The sequence below is a fragment of the Spinacia oleracea genome, chromosome 1 (genome assembly GCF_020520425.1).
Source record: "Spinacia oleracea cultivar Varoflay chromosome 1, BTI_SOV_V1, whole genome shotgun sequence".
Classification (NCBI taxonomy): Eukaryota; Viridiplantae; Streptophyta; class Magnoliopsida; order Caryophyllales; family Amaranthaceae; genus Spinacia; species Spinacia oleracea.
The window spans coordinates 92,797,280-92,815,635 of record NC_079487.1 but is presented as its reverse complement, the minus strand read 5'-3'; the positions used below and the strand labels follow the sequence as shown (position 1 = coordinate 92,815,635).

At 33.9% G+C, this 18,356-nt stretch overlaps 1 protein-coding gene across 1 annotated transcript; it reads left to right on the top strand.

Moving 5' to 3' along the window:
* The first annotated feature begins 13,300 nt into the window (after window positions 1–13,300).
* Window positions 13,301–18,356, top strand: LOC110791303 (WPP domain-interacting tail-anchored protein 1). Its single transcript, XM_021996057.2, has 5 exons — window positions 13,301–13,456; window positions 14,398–14,992; window positions 15,447–16,549; window positions 17,267–17,449; window positions 17,894–18,356. Exons 2-5 carry the CDS (start codon window positions 14,434–14,436, stop codon window positions 18,086–18,088), a joined length of 2,040 nt encoding a protein of 679 aa, XP_021851749.2. The 5' UTR covers window positions 13,301–13,456; window positions 14,398–14,433; the 3' UTR covers window positions 18,089–18,356.

Genomic DNA, 18,356 nt, shown 5'->3' with positions numbered 1-18,356 from the left:
CAAAGGAAATAAACTAAGTGTTTAAAACTAGAAAATAAGATGTCCAACTAAAATAATTAAGGGCTATATTTATAGTATTTCCCATAAAGCCCAAAAAACGGAAATAAGTTAAGCGAAATAACGCGCCAGGGTTGTCGTCACCTGGTCGGGCAGACATCCGCCCGCCGGGCGAGAAGCTCGAAACCTGCCGGTCGGGCGCAGGTCTGCCCGCCGGGCCAAATATGGCGTTCCTGGAATTCTTCAACTTTCGCCCGCCGGGCCGACGTTCGCCCGTCGGGCAGCCATTCGCCCGCCGGGCGCGCGTACAAACTGCACAATCCTCTATCTTTGAAACGCCATATCTCCTTCGTTATTCGTCGGAATTATGCGAGTGACCACTCGTTGGAAAGCTCTTGAAGTCTAGAATCCAACCCAATTAGAATCACTTTCTTTGGAGTTGTATCACTTAAGGTATGATCAAAAGAGTACACGAGTGTTGGTTTTCTACTCTTTCCACCATTCGCTTTGCTTGAAAACTCTTCCAATTCAATATTTGTGCTCTAGAAAGTACATAATCTCTTGTATTGATTCAAATGAGTAGGAAATGCACAAAAATATGCTAATTCCTATAATGATGAACCTGAAATTACAAACACACTACAAGGAGCACATTTGTACTAAAAATCGCTCCGAAGAGCTCATTTGAGATCAAAAAGTACTAAGGGACAGGGGTAAAAACACTATAAAATATGAACATATCACCGAGGATGCTTCAAGTAAGAAATTTCTTGTTAGGAATTTTAACAATTTTAAAATGTCTAATGATAGGCCTATTATGGAACAATTTCATGAAGTTCAACATATTTTGAGTCAAATTAGATTGCTTGGTATGGTAATGGATGAGGCTATAGCGGTAACATCTATTATTGATAAATTTCCATCTTCTTGGGAAGATACAAAGAACTCATTGAAACATAAAAAGGAGGAAATGACCCTAGAACATTTGGGTACTCATGTTCTTGTTGAGGAGGGTACCCGGATTCAAGATGGTGTTAAGGAGTCTAATGTCAATGACAAGATTACTCCGGGTTCTTCTATCAATATGGTGGAAGAAGGGCAGTCTAGTGGGACTAAAAAGTTCAACAAAAGGCCATATAAATCCAACAACAAAAATGTCGCAAACAAGAAGGATAAAAAGCCAAAATCTGTTTCTTGTTGGGAATGTGACGGCTCACTTCAAGAGGGATGGTCCAACCTTCAAAAAGAAGAAAGCTAGCAAGGGTCAACATAACAATGTTGACAAGAATCAATGTATGGTTGTTTCACATGATGCTACAAATATAGAAATGAAGGCTAAAGGAATAGGCCAAGTAGAATTATTGCTAACATTTGAAAAAACTCTAACTCTTAGGGATGTAGTTTTTGTACCAGAAGTTAGGAAAAACTTAATGTCTAAAGGTGCATTAAATAAGTATGGATTTAAGATGGTTTTTAAGGCTGATAAGTTTGTATTAAGTAAGGGTGGTATTTATGTAGGACAAGGATATTATTGTAATGAGATGTTTAAATTAAGCATTAATAATAAAGTTGTGGATTCTATTTACTTGCTTGATGTTTCTTCTCTATGGCACAATCGTATATATCATGTAAATTATCGTCGTTTGTATGACATGTCTAAAGTAGGATTGATTCCTTCTTTTGATTATAATATAGAGAAGTGTAAAACATGCACGTTAAATAAAATTACAAGAAATAATTTTCCTAGCGTGCAAAGACAATCAAAATTGCTTGAATTGGTGCATAGTGATTTATGTGATTTTCATAGTTCACCTTCTTTAGGAATAAGAAATATATTGTAACTTTTATTGATGATTATTCAAGATGGTGTTACATTTATTTTTTATCTTCTAAATATGAAGCTCTAGATAAGTTTAAGGTCTTTAAAATCGAAGTTGAGTTGCAAACTAATGAAAAAGTTAAGAAACTTCGAACGGATAGGGGTGGAGAGTATTATTATCCAAGTTATTTTCAGTCCATTGGTATAATCCATGAAATTACCGCACCATATTCTCCTCAAAGTAATGGGGTAGCGGAAAGAAAGAATAGGGTTCTAAAAGAAATGGTTAATTTCATACTTTCTAATTCGGGTCTTAGTGACGGTTTTTGGGGTGAAGCTATGTTGACAACTTGTTATGTCTTGAATAGAGTTCATAACAAAAGCAATAAGACTACCCCATATGAACTTTGACACAAACGAAAGCCTAATCTCAACTCGAAGTACAACGTACAGGTGTAACACCAGAAGAAATTATCTCTAAAACAATTGATATATCTACTCTCTTCGATCATATCCAGAAAAGTGTTGAAAAAGAATTTAATATTTTTTTACATTAAACTTTTTTCCTATAGGAATATAGAATTGTTCATGTTCAAGTGTGGTCATGTTTGTACATTAAACCCTATCTAACTTAACTTTATTATTTGTGAATATTCATACGATTTAATCTTCTTTTGTACGTAAGACTAAAGTTACTAAAATCATGGGTGAAAATAGTTGGTATTATATCTCATGCCCGAGTTGTAAAAAACGCGTCACTCAAAGATTAAAAGACTTTTATTGCATCATTTGCGAGAAATATATTGAAAGGCCAATACCAAGGTTTATATTCTATACTCTATACATTTTTTTATCTATTTTTTTTATTTAACAATTTTTTTGTTTAATAAATTTTGTTAAAAAAACTCAAAAAATATCAGGTACCGTATAGAACTTGGAGTTGATGATCACACTGGATCGACAATATTTGTTTTATTTGATGAAGTAGCTAAGAATTTAATTGGACAAGAAGTAAGTGCTCTTTTTGAGGCTCATATCTATGAAAAGGTTATTCTCCTATTCTTAGATAAAATTTTGTTTTAAAATATTATTTTAATATTTTTCCCTTATTATAAACTAATCTTTGCAAGCTAATGAAAAAGATGATGATAGCGACAATGAGGTTGATACACAAATACCAAAACTGATTGAAAATATCATAGGGAGAGAATTCGTTTTTAAAGTTAAAATCACTGCTTATAACCGTAAAACATCACGACAAAGTTTTAGTGTTATGAAAATTATCGACACAATTATCATTGAGGTATTAACTAAAAATTCAAATTTGTGAAGTTTTTTTTTTATTATAAATTGTAAATCACACTTGAATATACTTGATGTAAAGGATAAGGAAGATACACCAAAAGACAAAGAAGTCACACTTACAGAAATTGGAAAACGTCTTCATGATAATGTTGACTCGGATGATAATGATTCTATCAATCGAACATCAAAAAAGTCAAAGGTATATTGATTTATATTAGTTTACTATAATCAATTTTTTATTATTTCACCTTTAAATTTTAAAACAATTTACTTATCTTGATCCTACTGACTTATTCTATATGCATACAAGGCTAGCTTCTGTTCTATTTTCACTTTTATTGTTATTTGAAAATGAGTTTTTTTTAATGACAATTCACGTACACGGGCTACGTCATGCCGAAGGCCGCCCCAGCGGGCTGTCTTTGGTACTATCTCTTGGGCAGCGGTTGTTTCAAGTTTGCGTGCCCCGTCTCTCCTTCCTCCATCACTCTCCATGCAAAATCTGAATCTGTCGGCACTCTCAGTAGCAACGGTTCACGATTTGAGCTCACACTACTCGTATGTCCCTCATTTAACTCTGATATATATTAATTTTTTTCTTTTCTGAACAGTCTCACAAGACTTTTCTTGTGGCATTTGGCAGTGGCAGTATACATAAACTAAGTAGAATATGGAATCTTGATGGAAATTTGCACATATTTTTACTACACAATCTTAGAGTGCAAAACAAGTCCACGCATATTGGAGTTCACTTTCATTATCCGATAATCTAGCTCTTTTATGAAAATATTAAGGAATAAACTGGATAGGGAGCTTAGAGATTAACCAATTTTCATGGTTCAGTCACTGCCTGCAAACTGAAATCTGATTTGAAGAAATGTTGGACTGGACTCTCTACGACATTAGATAGAGAATTTTTGAAGCATGAATGAGAGACTCATGACGAAATGCACTCACATTTAGGCTTCGAAACAAATTTTCAAGAAGCTGTCAGACTACACCGTGACTATAAAATACATGATAAACTTGAAACCATTGGTAAGTTAACATAACTAAATGAATTAGAGTGTTACAAAAGGAATGAAGAACTTGTGGTCCTGTTTTGGGTAATAACTACTTGTATATCTTTTTTTAATGCAGCTGTAGAGCTTCGTTTGACCCAGATAACATTTGAAGATGAGAAGTGGTGGGAAGAGAAAGCTTTTAACATTTTTAATTAACTGAAAAAAAAAGTTGGGGAAATAGCCAATAATCTATTGTTTTGGACATCTGAATCAATGATTGTTGTACGAGGTACACATTCATCTAGACACGACATTGAATCTACTAGATATGAACAGAGATTGGAATAAAGGTGGCTTCGCAGAGGATGACAAGATATTGTTTATCGCTAACAGCAAGCGCGAGCGCCAATTTCAATGCTGAAGTGGTTAAATGAGAATTTTAAGCATAACATTCAAGCAGATTCATGCATTCATTTACAGCATTCTGTTCTTTACATATCACTTCTTCATCCATAAAGTTGTCCACAATGTCCAGTCTACTCCTTATTATGCAGCCTGGCAAATAATAACATTTCGTATATGAAAATTCTGAACAGTCTCCCTAGACTTTTCTTGTGGCATTTGGCAGTGACAATATACACAAACTAAATAGAATATGAGATCTTTATGGAAATTTGCACACATTTTTGGGACACAATCTTAGAGTGCAAAACAAGTCCACGCATACTGGATTTCAATTTTATTATCCGATAATCTAGCTCTTTTATGAAACTATTAAGGAATAAAAGGGATATGGAGGTTTAGACAGTAACCAATTTTCATGGTTCAGTCACTGCATGACGAACTGAAATTAGATTTGAAGAAATGTTGGACTGGACTATCTACGACATTAGATAGAGAATTTTTGAAGCACGAATGGAGACTACACTAGTAGAAAAACATTCATTTGAGGCGTCACTTTTATATTCATTAGCGGCGTTTTAGGCGTAGCAGCAAATAGAGTGGCAGCAAATGAATGGTATTGATTTGCGGCGTTAAAAAACGCCTCAAATTAATCATTCATTTGCGGCGTAATGTAGAAAAAACGCCTCAAATGAATAGTATTGTATTGCGGCGTTTCTACCTAAACGCCTCAAACTTTGGTAAAATTGCGGGAGTTTAAACGCCGCGAATAATGTCTAACTTTTTTTTAATAAATAATATTTTTTTTTATATATTCAACAATCCCAAAAATATAGAACATGTACTCACGCCACATTTATACAACGTCCAAAAGTGTCATCAACCACCAATAACTTCCAAGAAACTTTGATTTTTACATATAAGTTAAACATTATATGTTTACAAAAATAAACCACCTAAATAGTTTCAAGTCTATAATAACTATATCTTTTACACTTCATACGTTACAAAATTGCACCAAAAATATAATAAGGCAACTATATATGATTTTAATAGCATGAAACATCCACAAAAAGAGATCGATGAAGCGTTAATTACACACAATGTTCGGTGAAGTATGATGCCCATTTGTCTCGTATTTGATCAATCTTCTCATCGGTGAAAGGATCTCCACTCAGTGATGTGCAAACCTAACAAAATAATATATATATATATCATAAAATTAGTTATCTTCGGTTAAATGATCTAAAAAGTTGTTGTCTCCTAGGTCCTCGAACCATGGCTAAGCATGGAAGGGCGAAGCCCTTAGAATCAAGAACCTTGACAACATGACAACAACATTATTCATGACAATATAGGAACCAAAAATCGTGTGTCTTTCCATCAATAAAACTTAGTCCACTGAAACAATAAAGGTCATATTTTGACTGTTATAGTCATATTCATGACAATAAAGGTCATACCTGTGAACTTAGATTGGTATTCTAAACCCTTTAAATGTTTAATATACTTAGTATTAGGTTAATTAGACTCATTCTCATCTACTTTCATCAAGTTATGCGCGTTTAAGGCTTTATTGATCATTATAGGTCATATTTTGACTGTTACAGTCGTTTTTGCTCCCAACTCTAACCTGTGAACTTAGATTGGTATTCTAAACCCTTTAAATGTTTAATATACTTAGTATTAGGTTACTTAGACTCATTCTCATCTACTTTGGTCAAGTTATGCGCGTTTAAGGCTTTAATGATCATTATATGTCATATTTTGACTGTTATAGTCGTTTTTGCTCCCAACTCTAACCCATGAACTTATATTGGTATTCTAAACCCTTTAAATGTTTAATATACTCAGTATTAGGTTACTTAGACTCATTCTCATCTACTTTGGTCAAGTTATGCGCGTTTAAGGCTTTATGCGCGTTCAAGTTATTCTCATCTACTTAGACTCATTAGTAAAAATATTTTTTTTACCAACTATTAAATACTTTACAACTACAAAAAATCTATTTGAGGAAAAACGTACCCAAGAAACAATGGCTACTCAAGAAATAAACGAAGCAATCCTCTTCAAAATTTCAAGTGGCAGCAGCTAGTTCAGGAATCGGCTGAATGCCAACAACGTTATAGCAGCGAGGACAAAGAGTCGGATGCTCGGTGAAGGAACCAACTTGTGTTGAGTAATTCCAGCATCTTTCACATTTTGAGCCTTGTGCTCTTGACACACCAATCCAGACCTTTTTATCACTTCCTTGAACAACATACTCCCCGGTATATGGTATTTTCCCACTAGGAATGTCCTGTATACACGAAATAATCTCGGCCTGTATATATAATCCAATTATTAACTGAGTAAATAAATTTGAAACTTTAAATTACACAACAAAACAAGAGAAAAGAATATCTACCCTATAAAGATGTGAAAATACCTGAGAGGTAATAAAGAGATGATGAAGTGAATCAGCATCAATCTCTGCTTCACACATCTCATGTAATCTGTTGGAAAGGCTTGTATCCGGGGTGTGAATATAAACCTTTGCTTCTAAGCTCGACCCAATTAACTTCTCAGTTCGTGCAAATTCCAGTACCTTATTTACCTCAGTTCTCAACTGCAAATATTCATGTTCATTCTCAGATATTAGATTGTTTAGGTAGAAAATAAGTACACACATACACATGCTGAGTTAAAAAGTATAAAACACGGACATAATGCAATAAGGGTAGCTCAAACATGGTCACCGAGTCATAGAACTCAGACCCTTAGTTTTCTTGTGTTGTATGAGTATTAAGTCACTGTTCTCTTCACCTGAAATGAAATTATTTTACTGACTAAAACTAATTTTTAGTTACTTAAATTGATTCCCTAGTGGGTTTGTGTTGGAACCCCCCCCAATTATCAAACTGCCTGACTGCCATCCATGAAAGTTTCAAGCAAATAATTGTCATACCAAGTAAATAATATAGTCAGTGTACTTGAATTACAGCCTTACAGGTATTGGTTTTACTTACTACATTCAGAAAGTAATAACTGAGTTGCTTTTGTGCACCTGGAGTTATAACAGGATCCCAGGCTCTCTCAAGCCTATGGAAAACAGAGGAATTAAGGGAACGAACAAAGAAAAGAAGAAATTGGGAAGACTAAAGAATTACGGTGTATAATTTTATTCCAGATTAAGTAAAGCACGTTATCAACCAGATACTTACAAGTAATGCAACCGCTCAAAGCCAGTACCAGACCCTAGACCAGCAAGGCCAAGAGTTTGAAGTCCCCTTGGGGTTAACATCCCACTAGATGGTAGAGGCACCTTCGTTCAAGAAAACAATATGATACAATGACGCCCAAGTAAGTTTATGACATAAGGCAATCCAAAATATTTGAAAAGTGAACTTATAATTTGTAGTATGTCATACCCCGCCTTCTTCACAATTTTCTAAGTATTTAACAATATTTCGAACAACTTCAACATCCTGAGGAAATCTTTCATGATATTTCTCATTTTGTCGCACAATCTTTCAAAGCAATACAGCATCTGCAGTACAGCCATCCTTAATTGATGGAATTTCGCCTGTTACAAGGACTTGATTTAACCCTTGTGGGGCAAAACTTAGATATGTGACAGCATAAAAACCCCCATAGCTCTGTAAACAAAAGGGAAAGAAAGGGTCATTAATTTTTATGACTAAATAGTGACAAGGAGCTCAACAATTAGTATGCAAACTACACAGGCAGAGATCTCAAAATAGAAGAAAAAGATGACATGAATCCTAAATACCTAGGATCAAAAGAATAGAGAACACACACGAACATTCTTTTGTTTACTCTATAAATACACTTCTTTCCACTAGACTGTGAAAAGTTGGAGCAAGCATGGAAAGGTTATGGGGAACAAATACTAGTTAAAACTTAGTTAAGATAAACAATACATGGAACATTGCAAAATATACAGCGTCTGTACTCGCAAAATATGCATGCAATCATGCAAAACAATCAAGAGACAAGTACCAAAGTCAATTTACACCTGACCCAAGATAGTCCAAGGCCCAGCTTCTGGAACAATGCGCTCTCTAATGAATTCAGCATCATTCACAATGTTGTCTGCACGGAAATGTTTCAAACATTCAGCCAGATCTTCTGCAGATTTCATTTTCCGCATAGAAGATGTGTTCAAGGGAGTTGACAAGCCTGTTCTACGCTGTATAAAAACTGCATCAGGTAACTCCAATAGGAAGCCAAGAACCATAACCTAATCCTAATAACAGTATTTGTAAATGAAGCGTCCTAAAAGTGAGCATACTTCAAGAAAAAAGCAGCATTGCAATTTTGCAATTAACACCCTTAAAATCTCAACTAACACAATTTCTCTTCAACAGTCAAAAAAATAAACCTAATTGTATCATAATAGATGATCATAACACAAAATAGTTTCCATTTCAGAAACTAATGGGTCTAAATGAAGCAATCATTCGCAGAGAGCATAGGAATGATAAAAATTAAGACTGATTATTCGAGAAGTTGTCGCTTAACATCGTTGGAAGAGCATTTTTCTCTTTTCTTTCTCTCTCCTCCCATACTGGAAACTCAAAATCAAACACTCCTCCCTTCCCCTGCTCCACCTCCTGCAGTAGCATCACCACCACTAAAACCACTTTCACCATCCGAAAATAGAAAACATCAAAACAATCCCTTTAAAAGACAATGTTTAGCCTATATTGAAACACTGCATCAGAAACCAAAGCCGGATAAAAGTTAACCAGTAGCTAATTTCGGGTTACCTAATAAGTATATAAAAGATCTGTCTGTTCCATAGAGGTGTTACCAATCTCCTAAATTAAGCGATTGGAGAAGAAAAATAAACGAAACCTCGAATAGCCTTCTCCAACGACATCCATGTTGAAAATAAACCAGAAAAACCAGCTCAACAGATAACTCTGAGAAGGGCAGCAGCATCAGCCATCTACTCATACACATCAAGACGACGCAAATACTGTGATAAATTTAGAACAGTACAAAACTGTGATATTTTGCTGTACAATGAGATATAGGTAAAAAAATGGTATGTCTGGATTATACATATACGATTTTCACCACATCCATTAATTAGTTGGAAAGACCAGCTGCACCTGATACTCTTCAATTTATTCTAACCTTATTCTTTCAGTCTTCTATTGCTTAATGGTAGTTTATATAGAGTAATAGGCAAAGTATTTGTTTTGTTGTTGGAATTTTAGAAGCAATATTGTTTCTGAAAATGGGACTAAAGATAGCAGAACATATCAAACAGAAAGAATATGAGGTTGCAACAACCTCCATGTTTTTTCAGACCACAACAAATGAATAAATTTAATTAAAAAATTCACCTTCTGAATTATCTTCTAGCACTTGAGGTTGCAACAACCTCCATCATTTCTGCACTCATTTCAAATCAAACCCAAAAAATATAAATAAACAATTCAACAATTAAATTAAAACTCACAAAATTAAGTAGAATTTTAGCAAGAAAAAACATGTCTTACTGGAATAAAACTTGTGTTTTTCTCAAATTTGTGATCTTCTTTCTTCGAAGCACCTCACCTAAATATAAAATATGCAAAAGAAATTAGACATACAAAATTACCTTACCTCAAATTCGAAGCTATTTTAAGGTTCTTCTAAGCCAAACTTTGATTTTGATAATTAGGGTTTACATTTTCGGTGGAGAGAGGAGAGGAGAGGAGAGAGCAAGAGAGATTCGATGACTCATACATAATTCATGTTAATTGAGAGACTGAAACAAGGGGAATAGAGTAATTGAACCGAAAAAACGGCAAGGATGAGGAGGAGTCAGTGGAAGCACAATTTACCTTAAGTAAGAACGGAAGTGGTGGAGATGGGGTCGAAGGACAGACAGTGACGGTGGAGATGAATCTGAAGCTTTACTTTCCCGGTGAATTCGGTGGTGGAGATGAGGCGAAGGACAGACGGCGATGGTGGAGATGAAGTTGAGGGAAGAAGAATGTGGTTTTGTGAAAGGACGAGAAGCAAAAGAAAGTAGCTAAACGCGGGTGAATATGTTTCTGTACGGGGACAACACTTTGCGGCGTTAAACGTGATGACGCGGCAAATTAAAATGGATTGAGGCGTCATAATTCAAGATAACGCCGCAAAGGAAGATTTTTTTACCTAATTCATCTATTTTGTCATTTAGTTAGAGGCGTTCTCAAATTAACGCCGCTAAGTCATGGCAGCAAATCAATATTTTTCTACTAGTGCTAATGACGCAATGCAGTCACATTTAAAAACCGTTAGACTACACCGTGACTATAAAATACATGATGAACTTGAAATCATTTGTAAGTTAACATAACTAAAGGAATTAGAGTGTTACATAAGGAATGAGGAACCTGTGGTCAAAAACTTTATACAGCAATTTGGGAAAAACATTATAGTTCATTCAGAAGTGTACAATATACAATAATTTTATTGATATTTTTAAAATTTGGGCAAAAACAATATAGTTCATTCAGAAGTGTACAATAAATGATATACAAAAAAAGTAAATAGGCAACGAGTAAAGATATAGAAGTGACAATCATCATCAGAAGCCATCGCATTCTTGTTTTTTCATACATTCCGAGGAAATTTTATTTATAATCCATAAACAATTTATTGATATTTTTAAATTTTGGGCAAAAATATTGTAGTTCTTTCAGAAGTGTACAATAAATGATATAGAAACAAAATAACAGATAACGAGTAAAGATAGAGAAGTGACAATCATCATCATCACTGTAAAAAATTATTGTATATTGGGAAAGCGTTCCTCTTGGGATTTGAATAACTCTTTTCCGAATTCATTTTTTGATCTTGTATTACTCCTACTTGTAGATGTTTCCTTCTGAATTCAAAAATAAAAGGTAGATATACTGTGTAATTAGTTGTAAGTTAAGGGGTAAAAAATTAGATTTAAGCCCGTGCGATGCACGGGTTAATTTTCATGATACGACATATTATGTACGTAATTGGTAGAGTAGTAACTCGACCATATGCTAATCTAATATACATATATAAAGGAGACATATTTGCTGAACTATTAGAGTGACACCTAGGATTACTAATGGTTTTGGCCAATGAAAAATAAGATTTCTAATTTATTTTTGAATTAAAAAAATCGAGTGCCACGTAAATAATTAATTAGTTGCCACGTAGATATTTAAATTCACGTAGATATTTTAATTAATTAATTATTAATATGTAAAACTCCATCTAAAATCAAACACTCTAATAATTAAAAAATACATGTAAAATAAAATTCATCCAAAATCAAACACTAATCTAAAATAAAATAAATAAGATTCAATTTAAAATCAAAAATTAATCAATTTCTGCCAATGAAAAATAAGATTTCAAAATTAATTTTGAATTTAAAAAAGTAGAGTGCCACGTAGATAAATAATTAAGTGCCACGTAGATATTTTTATTAATTAATTATTAATATTACGCATATACACTTTCATCCAAAAACAAACACTCTCATAATTTTAAAAAAAATCTAAAATGAAATTCAATGCAAAATAAAAAAACTAATCTAATCGCACGAGCTTCAAAATTAGTATATATATATATATATATATATATATATATATATATATATAAAGGAGGCATATTTGCTGAAATATTAGAGCGTCACATAGGAAATCTAATAGTTTCGACCAATGAAAAATAAGATTTCTAATTTATTTTTTAATAAAAAAAATCAAGTGCCACGTAGATATTTAATTAATTAATTACTAATATATATAACTCCATCCAAAATCAAACACTCAAACAATTAAAAATGAATCTAAAATAAAATTTATCCAAAATCAAATACTAATCTAAAATAAAATTCAATCCAACATCAAACACTAATCCAATATACAAATTCATCCAAAATCAAATACTCTGATAATTAAAAAATAAATCTAAAATGAAAATTAATCCAAAATCAAAATCAAAATAAAAAACTTACCTCCGTTCCTTAATGTTCTTTACGGTTACTATTTGCACGGACTCCAATGCAATATTTAACGACTTATATATCCATTTTCGTATGTGAAAAATTTATAAAAATTTGATATTTTGAAAATACACAACGAGACCAATCTAACAAGATCTTACATGATAACATTTTGATGTATATAACAGTGGGAATCTACGGTCAAAGTTTTCATGCTTTGGACACATATTCCAAAGCGTAAAGAACATTAAGGAACATAGGTAGTATATAATATAACAGTTGGTATGTGTAAGAGTTTTTATTTCAACTTAACAATTTAATAGAATTCGTGTATCGCACGGGCTAAAATATAGTTATAAAATAAAGTAAATATGTTTAGGACGAGGAAAAGTAAATTTTTGAAAAGATAAGATTAAATGAATATTTAAAATATATTATTTGATAAATCTTTTTTATTATTTTTTAAAAGATAAAATCATGTAAGTATATGTTAACATAACTTCATATCCAATGTCATATTTAATTTCTATATTAACTCTTTGACATGATGTATCGACTGAAACCATAAAAATTGATGAATAGAGAAAAAGGTGAAAAATCAAATAATACCACACAACATAAATTAACCCATAAATTAACCCGGGCATAAATCTAGTACAATTATCATTAATAAGTTAATAACCCTTTATAGACATCAACATTCTAACACAAAGCACAATTTTTACTCACTTCATTATACCACGTGCAATCCTCCCTCTAATATCTTTCCCTTCTTAAAAAAAAAAATGCATTTTACTTTTTATTATTCCCTTTTTCCCCTTTTCATAAACAATAGTTTCCACGCCAAACAACAATTACTGGGGAGCACATCTGATTCGGTGATTCCAATTTCCAAGTTCTCAATTTTCTGCTCGTTCTCTTCCACAATCCCACTACTCAATTCTTCGGAATTAGGTAATTGTTTCATTTTCATTATCATTCTTTGTAAATTTAATTTAACTGCTGCTAATTTCCTAAAAGAAAATGGAGCTTTAAATTTTAATCATAGCTTCCAAATCCCAATTGATCTGGGTTTTCTTGTATTAGATGGCGATATGATTGATGGGCAGTTTCCATTTTTCTTGTAAATTCATGTCTTCATTTTTTTGGGATTTTAAAATATTGGGATATAAATTAATTGTAGTTCTTTGTGAGATTTTAGCAGTTATAATGCTGGTTAATTGACGGAAATTTGAAGAGAATATGCATTCTGATAGGAAATTAGTCCTGAATTTTCATGTGATTCGCATAATATATTATGACTGTGTAGTATATTATATATTTCCTTCATATCTAATGTAATTTTTGCACCCAAAAAATTATTTAATCTGATTTACATCATTTTAGGATTGCATTACAAATTTCTGTAAATTCAACTAACAGTATGCATGCAATCTATCGATTTGTTTAATTTATACTGTAATGGCATGTAAATTCGCCTTTTTTCTTTTCGAGATCAAACCTTGACTGCTGAATGCTGATACAAACTCCACAATGTAATATCATTTGCAGTTAACGGACATCAGCTTAATTTTATTGAACTTGTCGAATATCTTATTGCAAAACTTTGAAGTTTTTGTCATAATCAAACTGGCCAGGGTCAAAATCTGTGTCTTTATGTACTTCATCTATCGTCTGTTGCTCTATGGTCCCATTATTCCCAACACGACAATTCCTTTCGTTTTGTTTACCTTCTCAGCATAACATCGTTTCTGAGACCAAGAGGAAGGTGAGGGAAGAGGGAGGGAGGGGGGGGGGGGGGAGATAGAGAACTTACATTATTTTACTTGTTGAATGTTTTTGGTAAACATCTGCTTTCTTGAACTTACGAGTTTTTATTTTGGTTGCTACATTAGGCTTTGAGACAAGATCAAGTTATCGACACAGTTGAGATGGATACAGATTCTGTTCATGATATTACTGTTTCATCTATTGAAAATGATCCTGGTGGTGGCATTGAGGCGGTATCAGTTGATGAGGGGAAATCAGGGGATGTCTCCTCTGAGAAAGAGTTGGTACGGGAGGTTGGGAGTTCTCTTATTAGGCTCGAGCTGGATATAGCTTGTTGTTCAGAGAAGCTAGTCAATATGAACCTACTTATGATGCATGTAGCAGGAAGAGAGAGTGACTTTGAAGATTTTGCTTCGAGAAAAGAGGATGCACTGGTTGATGCTGGTGGGAAGGCATTGGAATTTGATATCTTATCCGGAATTTTTGATTCAGAAGTCAGGGAGATGAATAGCTTCATTGGTAAAATAAAGTTAGAGATCAATAATACTCGTGAGGTAATTTCTTCACATAAACATTTAGGAGAAGGGTTTTTGGCATTGGAAGAGAAGTTGCATGATGCTGAAGAATCAATAAAGCAATCACAAGAACAGGTCTCAGAATTGATTATGCAATCTACAAAGTTCCAGAAGATCTTATCAAGTGTTAACCAAGAGGAAACCTGTAAGCAACTCTTTCAATCTGGCTTCCTTTGTGAAAGCATTTCAAGTGAGATCTTTGGCTTGAAACATATAAAATATGCTACCAATGCTTGAACATGAGTTTAGGATTTATTTTCTGTTTCCTGATTTTCTGATTGTGAAGTTTCTGAACCATTTGATGACTGATAGACTGACAGTGGTTGACTGTTTGGCTCCTTAGAGTTGCAAAATTCTCGACACTTTGTCACTAAATCTTATGTTGTGGTCCCTGTCATATTTCTTTCTGATTGGAATCTTCCCCACTTTTAAAAACTATGTTTATGTTGATCTGTGACTAGCTTACTTCTGTCCTGAAAAAGATATCCAGCGGTTGTGTATTCCTTGCTTATCAAGTTTTGATTCTTGATAAAGTTCTCTAATACCCAAAAAAGAATAATAAGAGTAATTCATTTGTTGTAAAAAACTTTTCTATGCAGCTGATGAAGACAAGGAAGCAGTCATGTTAGGGGATGGTGACTTTTTAAACACAACGGCAAAGCTAAGAATGCAAACATCGCAAGAGCAGAGACACATACTGACGATGCTGGAAAAATCTTTGGCAAGAGAACTTGAGCTGGATAACGAGCTAAAGGAATGTATGCAAGCCCGGGATGAGATGAAACATAAGCTTCATTTTTCACAACAGAAATTCATGTCTGCCGAAGAAGAAACTGTAGCTGTCTATGCCCGCTTCTTTGAAGCTGACAATGCTTCAGCTGTGCTTATGGGAATTTCAAAAGAATTGATTGGTAAGCTGCAATCATGCCAATTACAAATAAATTGTGCTGTCCGTCGAGAAAACGAAATGAACACTAAGCTCCAAGATTGCACACAAACTGTTCAAAATCTGGAGAAAAAAGAGGCTTTTATGGAGGAACTTGCAGAAAAAAACAGATCGGAGGCCTTGGCATTAAAAGAGAAGGTGAATTTCTTGGAGGAACAGCTAAAGGCTTCAGAATCTGAACTGGTAAATGGAAATTCTTTTTTGGATGGCAAGAGTGAGCAGATCAAAGAGTTGGAAGAGAAATTCTTCATAATTGAAAGCAGGGCTCAGAAGGCAGAAGCTGAATCAAAGTTGCTTGCAGAAGCTAATAAGGAACTTAATGTGGAACTTGATCTTCTGAAAAACAGTGGTGTCTCTGCTGAGAAGGTTGATTCCCTGGAAAAGGAACTAAAGGAGACAGATATGCAGCTTCAAGAGGCAGTGGCATCGGTGGAAGCAAATCAAGAGAATCAAACCTTGTTGTACACTTCGATTAATGACATGGAAATTTTAATTGAGAAACTAAAGTCAAAAGTTTTGGAAGCCAATGCTCAGGCTGACAGTGCAGAAGATAAATGCATTATATTGTCTGAAAGCCATGCAGAACTTAATGATGAGCTGATTTTCCTTAGGGGTAAATTAGAATGCTTGGAAGCATCTTTGCAACAAGCAGAAGACACAAAACGAGCAACTGCAAAGGATATAAATATTCGCAGCAAAGTAATAACAGATATGGTAATGCAGCTAGCCGTTGAAAGAGAACGCCTTCACAAACAGGTGATTTTTTGCTTGTCTCATAAATCTGAAGGTCATGGTTAAATTTGAGGGCAATTTTGTTGTGCTATTGTTACTAGTTTACTAGTGTTGGTTTTTTCATACGTTTCCTGTGATTTTTTTGGTTTTTCTTTTCATGATTGCTTTTATCAACTTTGAGTTGTTCTCGCTTGTCAGTTGTCACCTGCTACTGGTTCACTTGCACAAGAGCTTCTGTTACTGGATACTGATGCATACAGAAGTCAAAGTAGTGATTCATTATTACAGTCTGTTGTTGTATATGTGACTCCTTCCAAGCTAAAGCATTTTCCATAAAGCATTGTTTTGTGACATTCTTTGCTGTTTTCGAAGTGTATACACATAAGACCAGTGATTTACTTTAAGTCCTTAAGAGCTGGAACTGTGTGGCTTCTGAATTGTTTACTTTTCAGTTAATTTTTTGAGATCCAATTTTCTTCACCATTGAGATAATACATCCCCATGTTTCAGTGTTGACCTTGAGACATAATAAGTTGCATCATACATCCCCATGTTTCAGTGTTGACCTTGAGACATAATAAGTTGCATCTGAAGGGGGCAACTTCAATCATGATTTCCATGTTTAAGGATATTTGGGGTGATTGTGCACACACAAACTCTAGAAATTCGATGTAGTTATGCATATCGCATGAACATGTCCAAGACTCAACTTGACATATCCCTTTCTTTTGTTTCTTGCAGTTATCACTATTAACATTGGAAAATAGGGCTCTTGTAGATAAACTACACATGGCAAACAAAGTTCCGTCCAATTCAATGAACCATGAAGGTGGGGAAACTGAGAAAGGAGTTTTATCTTCTGTACATGATGTACATTCTGTCGATTATGGGAAAGGAAATAAAGAAGATTCTGATACTATAGAGGTAAAAGTTATGGTATTACCTTTCTTTCTAAAACACCTTGCATTTAGTGATAGTAAAAGATATTGGTTGATTTACTCAATTGTTTGGAGAATTTTGTTGGAGGAATAAAGCATTAAAATGAAACGAAGATTATTTTTTCAGCAGGTGTGGTCTCTGTAATTCTGTGTGGATCAAGTCCAAAATTTTAACCCTTCTTCATTTTGGGCTGGGTTGTCTCAATTAACTCCCCTTTTGCTCTGTCAATGATTTGATGGATGCTATTTACTTATTTAGACAAGAAAATGTCACTGATGTTGCAATTGACAATTGGTATAAGAAGTTTTCTTTTTTGATATATGCATGTAGATCAGTCATTCATATTTAAAAAAGTTGGCCTTGGATGTGGTTCTTAATGATAAAGCATTACTGATATACACTTGACCGTTTATTCCGTTCAATCTTTAGGTAGAGATGTCTACAGAAGATGTTTTGGACAGAGAATGCAAGTTGGAACCTCAGGATTTGGAGTCCAAGCTTGAAACAGTTAGGACAATTGATCCAGGGCGGCTTAATGTCAAGTATGTAATTTCAGCAAGTCTTGTAGTGTTAGTTGCAATTTTGGCAGTCCGTTTTCTTCAAGCAGAAAACTTGCCGTTGTAGTGACAACTTAGATTCGGTTTTTGCAGTAGCCATTGTAATTTTTAGTGAATTTTTGGTGCATCCATAGATTGTGACACAGGCTAGTTGAAAATCCCAAACTCTTATACTAGTACAGAGTAATTGTTATAAACCATGTATACATACTTACAATAGTTACATAGGCGATAGACGAAATATTTTTGGCCAATGCACCATGAGTCATGACCTATTTTTTTTAATTTATATTAGAGGCAATGAAATTGAAAGAATTTACCGCTAAGTCGGATGA